This window comes from Nematolebias whitei, chromosome 14, assembly GCF_014905685.2.
Source record: "Nematolebias whitei isolate Nwh7 chromosome 14, NemWhi1, whole genome shotgun sequence".
Classification (NCBI taxonomy): domain Eukaryota; kingdom Metazoa; phylum Chordata; class Actinopteri; order Cyprinodontiformes; family Rivulidae; genus Nematolebias; species Nematolebias whitei.
In genome coordinates, this window is record NC_056511.1 from 38264716 (window position 1) to 38283640 (window position 18925).

The window sequence follows — 18925 nt, forward strand, 5'->3', positions numbered from 1 at the left end:
AACATTTTCTGATGCGATTCAATATATTGGACACCCAAACCCAACTAACATCTGGATCGTCCCACAAATATTCACCGACTGCTGAAACAGTTGTTTCTTGTCGAGTTTTCACATATTTTATTTTGGTCGTAATTAACCCTCAGGTCTTTGAACTTCATAACAGCATTGCTTAGGGCACAAACAGACCGCTTTAGTTAACAGCATAAGCAAGACATACTGTAACTGAAGTATTGCGATAGAGGTAAAAATAAAAATAAATTACTGAAAAGAATGCATTGTTTTACAACGCATTACTCATGCGATCAGAAAATGCATTTATAATGGGATTTCCCTATGGTTGATTTTCCTCTAAGGAACACTAGAGGGCAGTAAAGTTGTTGTGAGGTTAAGACCTTCCAAGTGTGCAGGTTTCCATTCTTTAAAAGCTTTTTGTGTCTCTGTGACTTTCATAGCAGGATGTAAATTATATTTTCCTTCTCTTTGCTTTCAGTCATGATTTATTTTTGTCCTGAGCAGAGCTGTACATGTGAGATTTTGTTTTTTTATCAGAATAAAGGTAAATGTTGGAGAGATGTTGTCATGTTGGACGTATGACGAGACGGTTTTTAACCCGACACCCAGTTGTGCGTGGTTGTCTTTACCCTCTTGGAAAACCCGCGAGGTCCAGCTGCGGGGTCAAAGTTGAAGTCCAGCCCCCCTCCATCCATGAGGGTGTCATGGAGGACAGAGTCCAGGTCACAGTCAAACCTCTCGATGGACATGTTGTCCAGGTCACTGGGCAGCCGCTCCTGATGGTGGTGATGATGATGATGATGGGTGTAGACTGAGTTCAGGTCCCTGTAGCTGAAGCCTGCTGGGAAACCGTTAGCGTGCGCTGGAGGTCCGAGTCCGGTGACTCGTTGAGAGGCCCCCGAAAGACTAGTTAGACTAGTCAGAGGTATCATGTCACAGATGTTGAGATCTCGTGAGGTAGCAAGGACCTGGCTATGTAAAGATGGTGGACTTCCACGAAAACCTGGATGACCCTGAGGGGGGCTGGTCAGTTTATGCCCCCCCATGTGACTTGAACCACAGTAAGTGGACATAAGGCAGTTTGTCCTCCCAACGTCAGATCCCCGAGTGTCATTAGAGGACATGAGGTTCCTGCTGGTGTCTGCGTCTGTGGTCAGCAGTTCTTGAAGGAGGCCTGCAGGAGAGACGTACTGGGTTTGGTAACCTCCAAACCCGGGCTTGGTCTCTGGGAGGGCCAACCTCACCTGGCCGTACGTGCACTTCGAGTAGTCCTGATTCAAACCCATGGAGTTGTAAGAGCTAGTCTGGAGGATGGCAGCGTTGGAGGACTGTGAGGGGTCCGAGCCCAGCTGGGGGGCTTTAGGAGAGAGCAGGTGCAGGTTGTCCAGCAAACTCTCCATCACGTGTTCTGACCCGCATCGGCCCACCTCCGAGAGGCTGGGCAGGGCGGAGGTCTTCTTGGGCCCCGAGGTTCCGGGATACATCATGAGTCCATCGGATTCCACGAGATCCTCTTGTTCTGAAGGGAAAGGAGACCGGCGTCCACTCAGAGTGCTGGCGTCAGAACTGGTCCGGGTTCTGAAGGAACTCCACGCTTCAAAGTCCTCGTTGCTGTGGGAGTTTGGACTCCCCAGCCAGTACTGGGAACTGGGACTCCCTGCTCCCCCCTCAGCTTCTTCTTGTAAAGACATCTACGAATACAAAAACATAAAAACTCCAACAAACGTCTACAAAACCAACACATTTAAAATAAATTCAGGTTCAAGAGAAATAAAACAAAAACTAAAAATTAAAATTTTTGTTTACATGAAAAATGTCTGAATGCTGAATATACAGGTCCTTCTCAAAAATTTAGCATATTGTGATAAAGGTCATTATTTTCCATAATGTAATGATAAAAATGAAACTTTCATATATTTCAGATTCATTGCACACCAACTGAAATATTTCAGGTCTTTAATTGTTTTAATACTGATGATTATGGCATACAGCTCATGAAAACCCAAAATGCCTGTCCCAAAAAATTAGCATATTTCATCCCACCAATGAAAGACAAGTGTTTTTAATACAAAAACCGCCAACCTTCAAATAATCATGTTCAGTTATGCACTCAATACTTGGTCGGGAATCCTTTTGCATGAATGACCGCTTCATTGTGGCGTGGCATGGAGGCAATCAGCCTGTGGCACTGCTGAGGTGTTATGGAGGCCCAGGATGCTTCGATAGCGGCCTTAAGCTCATCCAGAGTGTTGGGTCTTGCGTCTCTCAACTTTCTCTTCACAATATCCCACAGGTTCTCTATGGAGTTCAGGTCAGGAGAGTTGGCAGGCCAATTGAGCACAGTAATACCATGGTCAGTAAACCATTTACCAGTGGTTTTGGCACTGTGAGCAGGTGCCAGGTCGTGCTGAAAAATGAAATCTTCATCTCCATAAAGCTTTTCAGCAGATGGAAGCATGAAGTACTCCAAAATCTCCTGATAGCTAGCTGCATTGACCCTGCCCTTGATAAAACAGTGGACCATCACCAGCAGCTGACATGGCACCCCAGACCATCACTGACTGTGGGTGCTTCACACTGGACTTCTGGCATTTCCTTCTCCCCAGTCTTCCTCCAGACTCTGGCACCTTGATTTCCGAATGACATGCAAAATTTGCTTTCATCCGAAAAAAGTACTTTGGACCACTGAGCAACAGTCCAGTGCTGCTTCTCTGTAGCCCAGGTCAGGCGCTTCTGCCGCTGTTTCTGGTTCAAAAGTGGCTTGACCTGGGGAATGCGGCACCTGTAGCCCATTTCCTGCACACGCCTGTGCACGGTGGCTCTGGATGTTTCTACTCCAGACTCAGTCCACTGCTTCCGCAGGTCCCCCAAGGTCTGGAATCGGCCCTTCTCCACAATCCTCCTCAGGGTCCGGTCACCTCTTCTCGTTGTGCAGCGTTTTCTGCCACACTTTTCCCACAGACTTCCCACTGAGGTGCCTTGATACAGCACTCTGGGAACAGCCTATTGGTTCAGCAATTTCTTTCTGTGTCTTACCCTCTTGCTTGAGGGTGTCAATGATGGCCTTCTGGACAGCAGTCAGGTCGGCAGTCTTACCCATGATTGCGGTTTTGAGTAATGAACAAGGCTGGGAGTTTTTAAAAGCCTCAGGAATCTTTTGCAGGTGTTTAGAGTTACGTCGTTGATTCAGATGGTTAGGTTAATAGCTTGTTTAGAGAACCTTTTCATGATATGCTAATTTTTTGGGACAGGCATTTTGGGTTTTCATGAGCTGTATGCCATAATCATCAGTATTAAAACAATTAAAAGACCTGAAATATTTCAGTTGGTGTGCAATGAATCTGAAATATATGAAAGTTTCATTTTTATCATTACATTATGGAAAATAATGACCTTTATCACAATATGCTAATTTTTTGAGAAGGACCTGTATAAGTGAGCTAAAAGCTAACAAAACAAAAAGCCAATTGTAGCAAAACAGTAGATGAAAGCTAAAATACCCAAAGGCTAACCAAAGGTTAGCTAAAAGCAATTGAATTATTAGCTAAATGCTAAGAATAGGCAAATAGGCAAGCTAACAGTAGCAAAAGGATAGCTGAAAGCTAAATATAAAAAGTTATTTAAGAGCCAAATGTAACAAAATGTTACAAAGTTAAAAGGTTAAAAAGCTAAATGTAAAAAATTAACAAAATACGAGCTAAATGTTAACTAAAAACTGAATGTAACAAAAGGCTAGCTAAAAGTAGCAAAAATATAAGAAGTTACAAGTAGCGAAAGGTGTGCTAAAAGCTAAAGACGCAAAACAGTAGCCAAAAGTAGCAAACGTCTAGCTAAAGGCTTAAAATAGCAAAAATATATGTAAAACCCAAATGTAACAAAACGCTAACTAAAAGTTAAAATTACCAAAATGCTAGAAAAAGCTAAGTTATATTGTTATTTAAAAGCTGAATGTAGCTATAAGCTAGCAAAAAGTAGCAAACGTATAAATACAAGCTAAGAGTATTAAAAGGTTGAATTATAAATAAAGTAGTAAAACAGTAGCTAAAAGTAGCAAAAAAGCTAACTAAAAGCTAAAGCAGCAAAAGAGTAACAAAGTAGAAAAAGGGTAGCTAAAAGCTTAAAAACAGCAGAAGTATATTAAAACCCAAATGTAAGAAAGTGCTAGTTAAGTTAAAATTAATAAACTACTAGCAAAAGCTACAATTAGCTAAATGTTAGTGAAACATTAAAATACAAAAACAATAGCTAAAAGCTAAAAGAGCAAAAGGATCACCAAAAGTATCAAAAGGCCAACTAGAAACAAAATGTAGCAGAACAGTAGCTGAATGCTAAAAGTAGCCTAAGCAGACATTTGCTGAAGCAGATTTTAAAGGAATTAAAGACATTTCAGTGTATTTCTATGAAAAAATTATAAATTAAGTCAAACATTTTGAAAAATATAACAGTTATAAGAAGTAAAGCTCTCATAGCACCTATCTTTTGAATGAGCTCAGTAGTTTAATATTTGAATGGCTGTATAGAAGCATTTAGAGTACTAGTACTCGAGTACACTGCTCCTGTTGGAGAACCTCCTCGTACCTTCTTCTTCGTGGCCCGTCCTCGGCTCTTCACAAACTTGTTGTTGTTGTTGTCCATGGAGGCAGCTCGGCGGCGGGGCGACTTTCCGCTCTTTCCTCCGTCTGGGTTCAGCATCCACCAGGAGCTCTTCCCCGTCCCCTCGTTCTGGATGCGCACGAAGCGGCTGTGCAGGGACAGGTTGTGTCTGATGGAGTTCTGGGTGGAGGAAGACGAGAAGCGTTCACTGGTTTTTATCCGACAGGAACACAGAGTCTGGAGTTCAGCAGAAGAATGCTGCTTAGCAGAGATTCATCAAAGTTCATCAGCTGCTGCTCATGTCCGTATCACAGGCCGATCAGTAACAGTGTGAATGTTCATGAAGCATTCACACGGTCGTGAGCCATTTTTACTCCGCACATTTTTTGGAATCTTTCTTGTTCCACAATTTTTTGTGCTACTTCAACAAATCGTGTATCAAAATGTTCAGCTCACTCGGGAAAATGGTGACGACTTTTGGTATTGGTGCAGCTTTGGCTTTTTGAAATATTTAGCCTTTTCTGCCACTTTTTCCCCTCATAGGAAATGAATAGAGCTCATTTTACATCCGTCAAGTCTTTAGATCTGTTTACAACTTTTTACTGCTGCTTTCATGTTTTGTTCTGGTTCAGCTTCTTTGTGAAAATTAAAAAAAAATAAAAATCAGCTAATTTCAGCTGTTTTGTGCTCCTTTCACATTATTTCTGCTAATTACAATTTTGTGCTTCTTCTAACTTATTCCTGCTAATTTCATCTTATGCTCCTTTCAGCTTATTTCCGCTAGTTTGAGCTTTTTCTGCTATTTCAGCTACTATTTGGCTGTTTTATGCTAATTTCAGCATTTTCAACTACATCCACATTTTTTGCACTCATTTCAACTTTTTTCAGTCTAATTCAGCAAAATTGTGCTCTCCAATTCCTTCTGATAATTTAAGCTTATTTCTGCCTTTTTAGCTACTATTCAGCTGTTTGTTGTAAATTTTGGCTTTCTTCAGATAATTTCTAAATTTTTATGCTAATTTCTGCTTCTTTAAACCTAATTGGACACAATCGTGCTCTCTCCACTTTCTTATGGTATTTTAAGCTGCATCCTGCCTTCAGCTACTTTTCAGCTACTTTTAGCAAATTTCAGCCTTTATTTACTCATTTTTGTGCTAATTTCTGCTTATTTAAATCAAATTCAGCAAATGTGTTCTTTCTGCTTTCTTCTGCTAACTTACGCTTATTCTTCCATTTCAGCTACAAAGTACATTTCAGCATGTTTTTAGCTAATTTCAGCTGTTTTTCAGCAAGTTCTTCTGCAATAATTCACACTGCATTTCCACAGGAAATGCAATTTCTCTAATTTTGTTTGTTTTTGTGTATGGTGGGGGTTTCCAGTCCTGGTCCTTGAGGGACACCGTCCTGCATGTAATGGATGTCCCTCTGCTCCAACACACCTGATGTCAATCAATGGATGATCAACAGGCTCCTGCAGAACTTGAAGAGGTGATTCAACCGTTGAGTCAGCGGTGTTGGAACAAGGAAACAAGTAAAACATGCAGGGTAGTGGCTCTCGAGGACCCTCATTGGACACTCGGATAGTGATATGGCAACCAACAATCCCATTTTCTGTGATTTCCACCTAGCTTTATTGATTTAGCACCATCCGAAATAAACAGAAATAGACGTAAATAAATGGTATTGATGATGGATGTTGGACATGTCCACCAAGATCACATTTTGTTTGTGACAACTAAAGCTTAAAGCTAGATGACTTGGTTCTGAGCAGCCTAGTCCTTTTTTTGTCTGTGGTCCTGTCCAAATAAAGCCTCCTTCCAGTCCACTTTCTTTAATGTCAGGTTATGGTTCTACAAAACCACACAGGGGCACCTCCTGTCAGAAAGACCAACGCAGCCGGCTGCAGGACGGAAAGACGACCACTCTGCACTGCCTGACAACAAAAAACTAAACAACAGTACTGCATACAGCAATGACCCACACAAGCAAAGACCTTGTATAACCTTTGACCTTAGAGCTGAGGTGATTAGAGACTGTGTACCATTTCCTGCTGCCAACAGTTTTGGACCCTTAAGTTGTTTTGTCTTGGTTTCCAGCAGCAGCTCCAACCATGAAGAATGTTGGAGCAGAAAACCCATGGACAGGCTCCTCAGGTCCTCGGAGACCTATCGGCTCCTCTCAGATCCACGGGTTCAGTAACTCATGGAGCACACAGTGGGAACTGCAGGGTTCCTCGTCTGTTCGAGGGAACAACAACACGTGGAATTCCCTTCCAACCACTTTATTGATGTCATTTTAATCTGTTTTAATTCGGTTTTATGAACAGTGTACTGTTTTATTCTTTTAAAATTTTCATTTTTGTACCTAAAGGCCCATCTAGGATTAACCTAAGCTACAGTATAAACAATAAGCAGCAAACTGGTTGATCCACTATGAGAAGGTGCCATTTAGAACTAAGACTGGTTGGTTGCAGTGTTTCAGACTGAAGAAGTCTTTTGGATAAAAGACCAAACGTTTCAACAAAGAAGAATCCGTCTACATGACCTGACTCAACCTTGTTAGACTAAGCTATAAACGTTTTAGTGTACGGTATTTAGAAATACTTGACACATGTCCCTTTATAAATGAACAAACCGGAAAAAAAAAACCCGGATTATAAAAGTGTACACGTTGTCTAGCCGTGGTACAAATGCGTCAAGTTTTGTTAAATTATCTTGAGCGGATCAGAAGGGGAAAGTTGACAGACGTAAACCACGCCTTTTGACGGACGAATAAAAATGGTTCTGACGTGAAATCTTTACCAGCGGGGACTTCCCTCCACAAACTCTCATGTGAGCAACAACAACACTCCCTGCAGTTAGTGAGGCCAGATGTCCTCAACCACACGATTCAACCGGGACACGAAAAAACAACTCGTGTCTCAAACAAAAAGACCGACTGTCTGCAAGCGTTGGTCAAAAGTCCAGATCAACATGTTTGACTTCATTCATTTAGCAGAAATAATATCTTGTTAATCTGATGCAGTTGCTGATTAAACGTGTGGAAAAGGTTGAACTTTTCAACCATTTCCAGAAAAACTGTAGACAATAAGGCCTTAAAGGAATGCATATCGCCCGCCACCTTTTATGCCAGCATTTTCAACTAAAGTCATCTAATGATGAGAAAAAACAGAGTTCGAGCCGTCTTAGTCCAACCTGGTTAATAACGTTATGTATGCTGTGTTAGTGCTTTAAGTATGAGTTGAGGACAACTCTCAGCTACTACCACACCTAATTTCAGCTCAATATCTGTAAAACTGTCTGACTTGTTCTTGTGTTTGCTAAGTTCAAGTAGCTGTGGCGGCCATCATGAAGGGCGTTGACTCCAAATGTTAATCGGTCATAGTCGTCCACTCGGTAATGACTTCCTGAAGGTTTCATTTAAATACGTCTAGTGTTTCATGAGATATTTTGCTAACAGACATATTACTAACACTTCATGCCATAAAATTGAGCAATGACTACTTAGAGTAAGTGTTGTGTAATACTCTCAGCTACTACCACACCAAATTTTAGCTCAATATCTGTAAAACTGTTTGACTTACAGTTCATTTTGTGCTCTCTATAATCAGTTGGCTGTGGCGGCCATCTTTAATTGGGTTAACTCTAAACGTTATTCAGATGTAGCTGTCCATCCAGTGATTCATTTCTGAGAGTTTCATTAAAATCTGTCCGGTGGTTAATAAAATATTTTGCTAACAGACAAACAGAGTCGACTCCCAACAGCTTTGGATAAAGTTTTCAAAACAAAAGTTGCACAATCACTTGGCTCTTCGGGGTATAAGCTGGGGATGGGACTCGGCTACTACCACTGAGCTGTAGCTGTTCTTGTGTTTGCTCGTGTTGAGGAGCTGTGGCGGCCATCTTTAATTGGACTGGTGTCAAAAGGCTCACCGCTGTAGACGGACGCACGATAATTACTCTGAGATTTTCATTAAAAACCATCCAGTGGTTAGAGACGTGTCTCTAAGAAGACAGTCGCACGAACGCCCTTTCTCGCCTTCGGCTGCAGATAAAGACGTGTTCGTGAGAAAAACTCAAACCACACGTTCAACCTCAGCCTCTCCACGCGAGGAGGATCCAGAGGGCTGCGTGAGAACAAAGAGCGGCCCTGCAGAGCGCCGATGGAGCAGAGGTCAGAGAGTTCGCGCAGTGTTTTTTTTTTTTCCGCCTGCAGACGTGGGGTCGGCGAGGTCATCTGAACATGAGCTCCTCGGCCTGCGCTCACAAAGACGTGCCAACAGGTTGGATGGAAGCGGGACGGAGGAGACGCTCGGCGGGGCCGGACCCGTTTCTGTGACGACCCCGATGACCCCCGCTCCACAGAGCTGCTCCCTTTCTCCTCCACACACACACACACAAAAAAAAAAAGTCTTCCTGTGTCAGAGGACATCCTGCACACGCAGCCTGAAGATACTCGGTAAACGGACGTTCTGACGTCTTTTCGTCGTGTTCGTGACCTTTTCTCTTTTTGTTCGTGTCGTCAATCTGCAACTGAAGACAGGATGTGAGTCATTAGAGGAGAACCTGAGCGCTCCGTCTGCACACCAACTCTTATTCCGTTAACCAAAGGGCGCCGCGTGCCAACATGTAAACCTTCAAAACCCTCGAAATCAGGAGCAAGAAATTTTATTATGTGGGGGGGGAAACTGAAAAATCCTCGGGGGTGGGGGGGCACCAAAACTAAAAGCCAGAACAGAAAATACATGAATTGTTTTGATGTTACGCTTTTGCTCTAAAAGTATATCTTTCATTTGAAAGGTTGTGTTGAACAGGGCAGCACGGTGGATCAGTTAGTAGAGCTGCTGCCTCTCAGTGAGCAGGTTGCCCTGGTTCAAATCCTGGCCGGGGGGCCCTTCTGGGTGGAGTTTGCATGTTCTATCCGTGCATGCGTGGGTTTACTCCGGGTACTTCGGTTTCCTCCCACAGACCAAAAACATGTATGTTAGGCTGATTTAAATTGTCCCTAGGTGTGAGTGAGAGAGTGAATGGTTGTTTGTCTCGTTTGTCTTCATGTGTCCCTGTGATGGACTGGAGACCTGTCCAGGGTGTCCCCTTCCTCTCACGGAGTGATGGATGGACATGGGCACCAGTGACCCCCACGACCCGAAAAGGAAAACGTTTGTGTTTGAACAAAACATTTGCTAAAAGTGAGTTTAAAGCCACCACTTCCAGTTATTTCAAAAAATGTTCAAAACAGCTAAATTAATTTTTATAAAAAATGTTATGACCTCTGAGACCCTGTATCATGAAGTTCAGGATAGGACTGTCGCGGTAAACAAGAAATTAATTAATCCACGATAAATGAAAATTATCAACCTCATTTTCATTTATCGTCTTCATCGTTTCTTCGTCTCTCTTTCTACTGAAGACACTGGATGACAAACGGCTCAACTCCGGTGCTCTTCACCGACTCCTCCCTTTCTCTTTAAAATCCAGCTGACCATCTAAAATCACGTTTTTGGATCATTAAAAGGAGCTAAGCTACGAGCTAAGCTAACAGGCCGACCTCGGGGGAAAAAACCTCCGTCTCGTCAAAGCTCCAAAATTCACAGTTGAAACTCGTGCCTTCGTATAAAAATTGTTTTTCTCTTCAAAAAGAAGCTGAGAACTTGTTTACTGATTTTTTTTTTATTAAAAGCTTTGTGCGACAAATGCTATGCTAAAGAGCTCAAACCACACTGAGCGTCCGCCATTTTGAAAAACGAAAAAAGGAAAGAGAGTCAGCCCATGTCAAGTCAAGGGGCCTCCCTCCCATTTTTCTTAAAGAAACACACTGCTTGCTCCCTCGCTATCCATCCTTTGGTTCAAACAGTCTTATACTGCCATCCAGTGGTCAAAAAAGGTACTACACACAAAATAAAATATGTCTTCTTAAATTTGACAATTACTAATTATTGTCAAATTTCAAACAATATTATCGTTCATCACAATAAGTTCTGAGACAATTAATCGCCCAGCAAAATTTGTTATCGTGACAGGCCTATCGGAGGACAATAATTTTACATTTGTTGTCCTTACTCAAGGGGACAAGATGATTTAGGTTTTTTTTTATATAAATTATATATTGATCTTTTTAATTCCTAATTGCTTGAAAATAATGCTTGTTTTTACTTTTTACGAGGTTTTACTAATCCTAAACATCTAGGGGAAATTAAAAATGCACATCAAGCAAACACTCAAGGGCTCAAGAGGATAAAATTATCTGGCCAAGGAGGCCACTAATGTTTGAGGGGTGGCCAGCACCACTGCAAATCTGCCTAAAATGTATTAACTTCCAGAGTCAAACCAATTCAAAATGGCCACCGCAGCTAATCTGTAGTAGCATAAAGTGTGATGGTAGTTCATAGGCGTTCACAAAACGTACTCGGAGCGCTAATAGATCATAGAAGAACACGCAATATCGCACGAGATCGTTGAATGTTATTTATAAAGTCTGACAAAACAGCTAAAGGTGTGCTAAATGTTTCTTCTGCTGTGGTTAACAGAATAAAGGGCATCAACTCACTGACATTTTGGAGGGAAGTTCCCCAGGTAAAATGTATGGAAGGAAGCCTGTGAGTGACAAAAATGTTAAGATATGCGTAAATGTGCAAAAGTGTGTGCATCCATCCATCTATATGATTCGTTTGGTTAAATAAAGGTTGATAGATTTTTAAAATGTCCTCTTTCACTTTGAAGCTGTGAAGAAGGTGTATTAAAAACAATCCAGCATACATCCACAACCTGCTGGTTTAGGAAGTCCCCACGTGGAGGAGGAAGTGCCCTCTGACAGCTTCAGTCTGAAGGAAAGCCCCTTCAGGCGGGCCTGGGGTAAATCCACTGAAACACAGACCGTTCATCCAAAGCTCGAGCTTGAGGACAGTCCATCGTCACTTTTACAACTTTTTAAAACAACCCTGTAACCTCTGAGCCGACCGCGGTCGGGCCGCTGCGTGAAACGAGTCCCCCTCCCTCGCCGGCCTCCAACAACAAACGGGATCGGCACAGCTGCTGTTTCTTGTGTAGCGAAGCATGAGGCTTGCAGTAACGGTTGTGGGGCAAGTGCACAAACAAACAGGTCCAACTCCGGCAGCAGGTGCAGCTGCAGAGAAAGTGGCCTCACTTGCAATTAGCCCCCCCCCCCCAAAAAAAAGCTGCAGACAGCCGGAGACACGACCACAGACAAGACAGAGGTGCTCCCAGGAGACGGACCGCTGGAGAGCGGCAACTTCTCAAACCAGGAAGTTGGATTTGACAAAAACCACTAACCAAAGTTTCAGTCCTCAGAATACTTTGGTCTACACAGGGGTTCATGGGTGAATCAGTGACTGCAAGGTGTCCAGCCATCAGTCCAAACCTCCACCGCCATGATTCATAGTTGCTGTGAGGCGTCTGTGCCGATAGCTGCGTTTGATTTAATCCAAACATGGCGCTAGGAATTGTGGGTAAACTCCTCAAAAAAATACCTGTGCTCTTTAGCATATCTTAGTGTACATCTTAAATCCTTACACTGTTTCTTTTTACACTTCCTTTGCTATTTTTGGGTGTAACTGGGACTCTGAGTACACAATCTTGTTCCACCTCATGTACCACATGTGATGACAATAAAGATACTTGAACTTGCACCTCTACTGTGATTGCAACCATCAAAAGGACAGGGTTCAGGAAATCTTCCCAACAAGCCGTACTTGTTTTTGGTCTTTTACTAAGTGTCCTAACATGAACATTGACCTTTAACCTTTAACTGAGACCTGTAGGGTCTGACGTGGAGCTTTCGCGTTTTCTTTTGTCCCACGATGATGGACAGAATTACAATGTACCAACTGTTGGAGCTGCTTTACTGCACATCTGTGTCGTTTTGTTTTGACCCCTCTTGTACAGAACATGGCCGTCCATCAGTGACGCATCCAAGCACCCTTACAGTGTCGCTTAAAAGGTTTTCACGCAAATGTTTTGGATGAAACGAGGAACAATCGGCTGCGTTGTGAAATCGCGCTAGTGGTGAAATATGACAATCCACAAAGATTGTAAGATCGTATGGTTTCTTGTAAAACTATCTTTAATCTTGTGAGTTACTTGCACCCCCTGTTCAATTCCAGGTTAGAAAAACACTCATCTTGAAGCCTACAAACATTCACTATTCAAATCCCTCAGCGATGGGGGACATCGGCGTACCGTTTGTTTACAGCAGCATTCCACTTTAACCTTTAGCTCCTCAGTCTGGTCTGCTTTATCTAGAACAGGTAAAATACTAACTGTTCATAAGCTTGTTAAAAGAACCACGCTTAAAACAAAAAATCTGTTCTAATGTATACGTTTAGAGTTCCAGCCTACAAGAGGCGAAATAAATAAAACTAGAAATTGCATTTCCAGTGAAAATGCAGCGTGAATGCTTATTCCAGGAAAAACTTGCTGAAAAACTGCGAAAATTAGCTTAAAAAAAGCCTGCTGAAGCTTAGCTGAAAATCAAGAACGAGCAGAAATCAGCAGGAGAACACAAAATTGAAATTAATGCAAAAAAAAAAAGTGGAATTAGCTGAAAAAGCTAATACTAGCATAAAAACAGCTAAATAGTAGCTGAAATAAACTGGCAGAAATAAGCTGAAAGGAACATACGTTGGAATTAGCAGAAATATTTTAATTAGCCTGAAAGTAGCAGAAATTACCATGAAAAACTTGAATTTAGCTGAAAATTAGCTAAAATATGCTAAAAAGCTAGCTGAAAAGGTAGAACAAGCTTAAATTATCAAAAGAAAGCAGAAAGGACACATTTGCTAAAAGAAGCAGAAATGAGCACAAATAAAGTGGAAATTACCTGAAAAAAGGCCGATATTAGCATACAACCAGCTGAAGAGTAGCTAAATATCATAAAGATGCTTAAGTTATAAGAAGGAAGTGGAGAGAACACATTTTAGCTAAATTTGGATGAAAATTTTTGAGATGAGCGCAAAAAAAAAATGGAATTAGCTGAAAAAGCTAAAATGAGCATAAAACAGCTAGCTGAAATAGCAGCAACTTGCAGAAATAAGCTGAAAGGAGCATAACAAGTTGAAATTTGCAAAAATAAGTTAGAAGAAGCACAAAAAATGTTGTTAGAAGAAAAAACCTTAAAGGAGCACAAAACAGCTGAAAGTAGCTGAAAAAAGTTTACATTTGCAGAAGGAAGCTGAAGCAGAACAAAATGTGAAAGGAGCAGTAAAAGTTTGGTTGCACCAATACCAAAAGTTATAGCACCCTTCTCCTGAAAGAGCAGAACGTTTTGATTTATGATTTATGGAAATGGCACAAATATTGTGGAACGAGAATTGTGCTTAAAAAAGTACGGAAGAAAAATGGCTCACAATAGTGTGAATGCTTCTTAAACGTTCAGCCAAATAGATTTAAAAAGCAGAATAGTTCCTTGTCCTGATGTCTGGAATAAACTCAGGAGGCCCGTCGAGCCTCCGTGTAGCCCCACGAGGACAGAGACAGCCGGGGTCTGGTTTTTTAAAGAGGCGAGCTGTCAGCTGACGGGACGGAGGCCCGCGCTCAGTCTGCCGTGGACACGCGCGAGTCGGAGGAATCTGTGGTATGTGGATCCTTCATTGTCCTCGGGCGCTCACAGGATAATAATAATCCCCCGCTGCTTTCTTCACAACGACTCGGCCAAGTTTGTCGTGTAAAACGGACGGGGTCAGCGAAGGGCGAGGAAACCACAAACAAAACAAAACTTTCTGATTGCTGAAGCTTTCAGTTGCCTTGGGGTCGCCCGGAGGCGAAGGGGGCGATAATGTTTTTGCCCGTCTGCTTGGTCGTGTTAGCAAAATACCTCAAGAATCGCTCAACAGATTTTAATGAAACACTCGAGACGTATTCAGTGGGTCGACGTCTCCATCTCTTGGCAGCTAATCGACGTTAGCCGACACAACTCGGACACCTAGCTAAAACTCGGTGTGGTAGTAGCTAACGCTCACTCGCAACACCCGACCGCTAACGGACCTATCCCTCATACGATTCGACTAAAAGAGCTCCATCAACAGGTGTGGGGCTCTCTGCTGCAGATGGGTGCTCCTCGAGCTCTTTGCGTGCGGGTTCAGCCTCCCCACGAGGAGCCGCAGTGTCTTCTCCTTGCGGCCTCGTTACAGACAACTACAGGTCCCACGCTTACACATCCGGGGTCAGGGTGGGGGGTGCACAGGAAGACGTCGTCAGGAAGTGGCTTGTCCTTTCACTGAATCTCTGCTCGACTTTACTTCTTTCCTCTGATTTGTATCAAACAGTGAAAGTCTTTGTAGCGGTTAGGAGCAGAATCTACCTTCAATCGTTTCTCGCCTTCTTTCAGGCGACAGCTCGTTTCTAGATGCTCTTTGACATTTTGTTCTGTTGATATCAACACGCAGTACTCCGATGGCCCCCCGTCGCTGAGGGATTTGAACAGTGAATGTTTGTAGTTTTGCAGATGAGTGTTTTTCTGGACTGGAGTTGAACAGAGAATGAAGTTAATGTTGGTGCAAGATATTCAAGTGGGGAGTAGATGCACCGTGAAGAAGAAGAGGGGGGATTTTTGTCTTGTCCGAGGCAGCGCATGGATCCTGGCGGGTGGAGGGAGACGTTTTATCCACCAGGTGCAGTGGTGGAGCCAGGGGGTGGCCAATGGTGGCTTTGGTTACCATATCTTCAGCCACACCATTAATTTGATTAAACTACATTTAAGCAATATAAAACCTAGAAAGCTTAGTTTCCTCACATGATCAGGGTGTCTGGTTTACATTTATAATGACGGTGGCCATCTTGGATTGTGACCTGGCAACCCAGTTGTCAATAGTGGCCTTTCTTATGCCTAGCTGCAGCCACACACCAAAACAGAAGTTGGCCCGTTGCTTATTTTTCACGTCTGTCACAAGACAGACTGAGGTTATGTCCAAGTCTCCTCGTTGCTCTTCAGGCGACAATAAATGTATAAACATGGAAATAAAAATGTCTAAAACTCGCTTCAAGTGGTTGATTTCTGGGAAAGTTCGACATATTTAAAAGCGTGGTCACAGTAGATTCAGATGATAAAAAGTTTTTTTTTTATTATTATTATTATTATTATAAGATGGAAAATAATGTTTTCGCCCTCGTCTTTGTTTCTGTGTCCAACCTTCTTTGAGTCTTGCAGACATTAATCACTGACTGTAGCGTATTAACTTTTGGTGCCAAGCTAATTTTATTAAACTTTATTTAACCAGGCAAATCTCACAGATCTCTTTTGTAAGGGAGGCCTGGACCTGAAGGCAAACTAACGTGTATGGCTTTTTTGGCCTATGGGAGGAAACCGGAGTACCCGGAGAAAACCCACACAAGCACGAGAACACACACAGAAAGACTCCAGGTCCAACCGGGGATTGAACCCAAGACCTTCTTGCTGTGAGGCAACAGAGCTAACCACTGAGCCGTCGTGCTGCCAAATTAAAGATGGCTGCCACTAAGCAAACACACAAAAAAGGCTCAGCCAGTTTCACAGATAACGAGCTAAAGGTTTGTGTAGTTGTAGCTGAGGTTCATTCACAGCATGGGCTTCAGTTACTGATCAATGTGTTTACAAACTTCACGTAACTGTTGGGGTCCGCGCTGAGACACATTCCTTTGGGGAACAATTATTAATATGATGGTTAAAAACACTTTAAAGTGAGCTTTGCATGAAATATTAATAAAGCCAGATTTTCGGGGGTGGGGGGGGGGGGGGGGGGGGTTCCAGCTCTGCGGAGCCAGCAGTGACGCTCACGTTGATCAGCTTGGACTTGTTGATCTACAAAGGGTTCGTTCATGGTGGGCTTTTCCAACTCGCCGCCTGCCTGAGTAAACACATTCATCGGGGCTACCGGCCGCTCGTTTCCACTGTGGCAAACGTCAGGCAGCAGGGAGCCAAACGGACCTGCCGCTCCAAACACGAGCCGAACCGCCGCCGAAAGGTTTGAAGAAACTGCAGGAACAAAATACGTTTCAGCAGACCTTTGACGAGAACACCCGAGACCCTCTGGGCCGGTTAGACTCCAGGGTGTCACTTCCTTTTCCATCAACGTCACGGTTCGTTAAGAAAAACAGCAAAGTGCTAAAAGTCTGTTACCGACGTCCCCGGGGGGCCGGCCCCCGCTTGCTCTGGTGGCAGAGGTATTATGATTACTGGGCCACCACACGTTATTTTAGAGGGAAAAACAAAGAAATCTCCACGGCACAAAGGAGGCAGGAAGCGGGAAAGGGCACCAGCAGCGTCACTCCACCCATCGCCCGCTTAATCACCGAGGTTCAAACTCGACGCCCTCCACCCACACCGAGGTCAAAGGCCCGTTTGTGACCCGAGGTGGGTTCTGCAGGTCCACACAGACACATCACAGAAACCCATTAAACAGCAAACTGGGTGTTTTGTTTAAGGCCAGGGTAAAAATAATTTCTAATAATTAGAATAACTAGAGAAATTGCATTTCCTGTGAAAATGCAATGTGAATTATTGCTGAAAAACAGCTGAAATTAGCTTAAAAAACATGCTGAAATGTAGCTGAAATGGAAGAACAAGCCTAAATTAGCAGAAGAACACATATTTGCTGAATTTAGTTTAAATAAGCAGAAATGAGCACATAAATTAGTAAATGAGCTAAAAAAAAAAAAGCTGAAATTAGCAAAAAATAGCTGAAAAGTAGCTGAAAGAAGCTTAAAATACCAGAAGGAAGTGGAGAGAACACAGTTATGCCAAATTAGGCTGAAAAAAGAAGAAATGAGCACAAAAAGTGGAAATTATCTGAAAAAAGAACTTTGCATAAAACAGCTGAATAGTAGTTAAAATGCAGAAAAGAGCTGAAATTACCAGAAGTGGAGAGAGCACAATTTTGCTGAATTAGGCTGAAAATAGTTGAAATGAGTGCAAAAAAATGTGGATTTAGTTGAAAATGTTGAAATGATCATAAAAAGAGCTAAATGATAGTTGAAATAGCAGAAAAAGCTGAAACTTGCAGAAATTAGCTGAAAGGAGCATAGAAAGCTGAAATTAGCAGAAAGGAGTTAGAAGAGGCACAAAAATGTTCTTAGCAGACAGAATCTGAAAGAAGCACCAAACAGCTGAAAAAACAGCTAAAAGTAGCTGGAAAAAAGTTTAAATTTGCACAAAGAAGTTGAAAGAAGCTGAACCAGAACAAGCTATGAAAGGAGCAGTAAAAGGTTGTAAACAGATCTAAAGATCTGAAGGAGGTCAAATGAGCTCAGTTCATTTGATATGAGGAAGAAAATGGCAGAAAAGGCTAAATATTTGAACAAGCTGAAGTTGCACCAATACCAAAAGTCATGGCAGGATTTCCCTGACAGACCTGAACGTTTTGATTTGTATGACTTGTTGAAATAGCACAAACATTGTGGAACGAGAAAGACGCTGAAACACGTACGGAAGAAAAACGGATCACAATAGTGTGAACGCTTCATGAACATTCACACTATTGACAGGAATAACTATTATTCAAAAAAAGAAGAAGATCCATCGTGTTTCCGTGCTCTCTGGATGATTCCTCTCGCCTCTCGTGGTTCAACTGTTTTCCATCCACTCGCCAGGAAATGCATCCTAGTCCATGGGGGGGGGGGGGGGGTCTGTTTTTTTTTAAACAAGGAAGTGTAAAAATAACTGTTAGCCAGTGGTTCAAGAGCTGAACTGGGGGCAACATTTAGGAATGCAGGTTATTGTTTACAAGACGAGGTAAACATACAGCCTCACTTCAGCTGATTTTACAGCTAATGAGCTCAAACTTGGCGTGGTGGTAGCCGAGAGTCGTCCTCAACACAAATCACGTTGTATTTTAAGATTTGACCAAAACGACTACAACTCCATCATCCCTCAACATTCAGTAAAATGATCTCGGGTTAAAACTCTAACGGGCGTCATGTATTCTGCTGAAGAATAGCTCAGCTTGAAGCTTTTATTCGCTTTTATTTATTTATTTTATTTTTGCCAGACGATCCGCAGCTATTTTGTTTTACGTGAACAGGAAGTGATGGGATTAAGAGAGGTGATCCCTTTTTTCCAGGCTTCAGCATCCGCTGAGGAAACTCTCGACGGCACGGACACGGAGATATGAGCGCACGGCTCAGGAATGGAGGATGTTTGACGTTGTTCCCTGCACCCCCCCCCCCCCCCCAACACACTCCCCCAGCTTTGATTGAGCCGTTTGTGTCGCCTCCTGTTTTTGTGGAGAACTCTACTGTAAAAAAACAAGAGGAGGTTTAGCAGAGCCACAAACTGTGAGCTGTGACTGAGGAGTGTGTGTGTGTGTGTGTGTGTGTGTGTGTGGGGGGGGGGG

The 18925-nt window shown here is 42.7% G+C and overlaps 1 protein-coding gene across 1 annotated transcript in view; it reads right to left on the minus strand.

Moving 5' to 3' along the window:
* Positions 1-605: 605 nt before the first annotated feature.
* The window catches only part of LOC119420149 (forkhead box protein O1-B-like), a 20350-nt gene continuing 2030 nt past the window's right edge, over positions 606-18925 (minus strand). The window contains exons 2-3 of the mRNA XM_037687526.1: positions 4591-4785; positions 606-1703 (exon numbers count right to left, since the gene is read on the minus strand). Coding sequence (XP_037543454.1) covers positions 606-1703; positions 4591-4785 — 1293 coding nt within the window. The remainder of the gene's footprint in view (positions 1704-4590; positions 4786-18925) is intronic.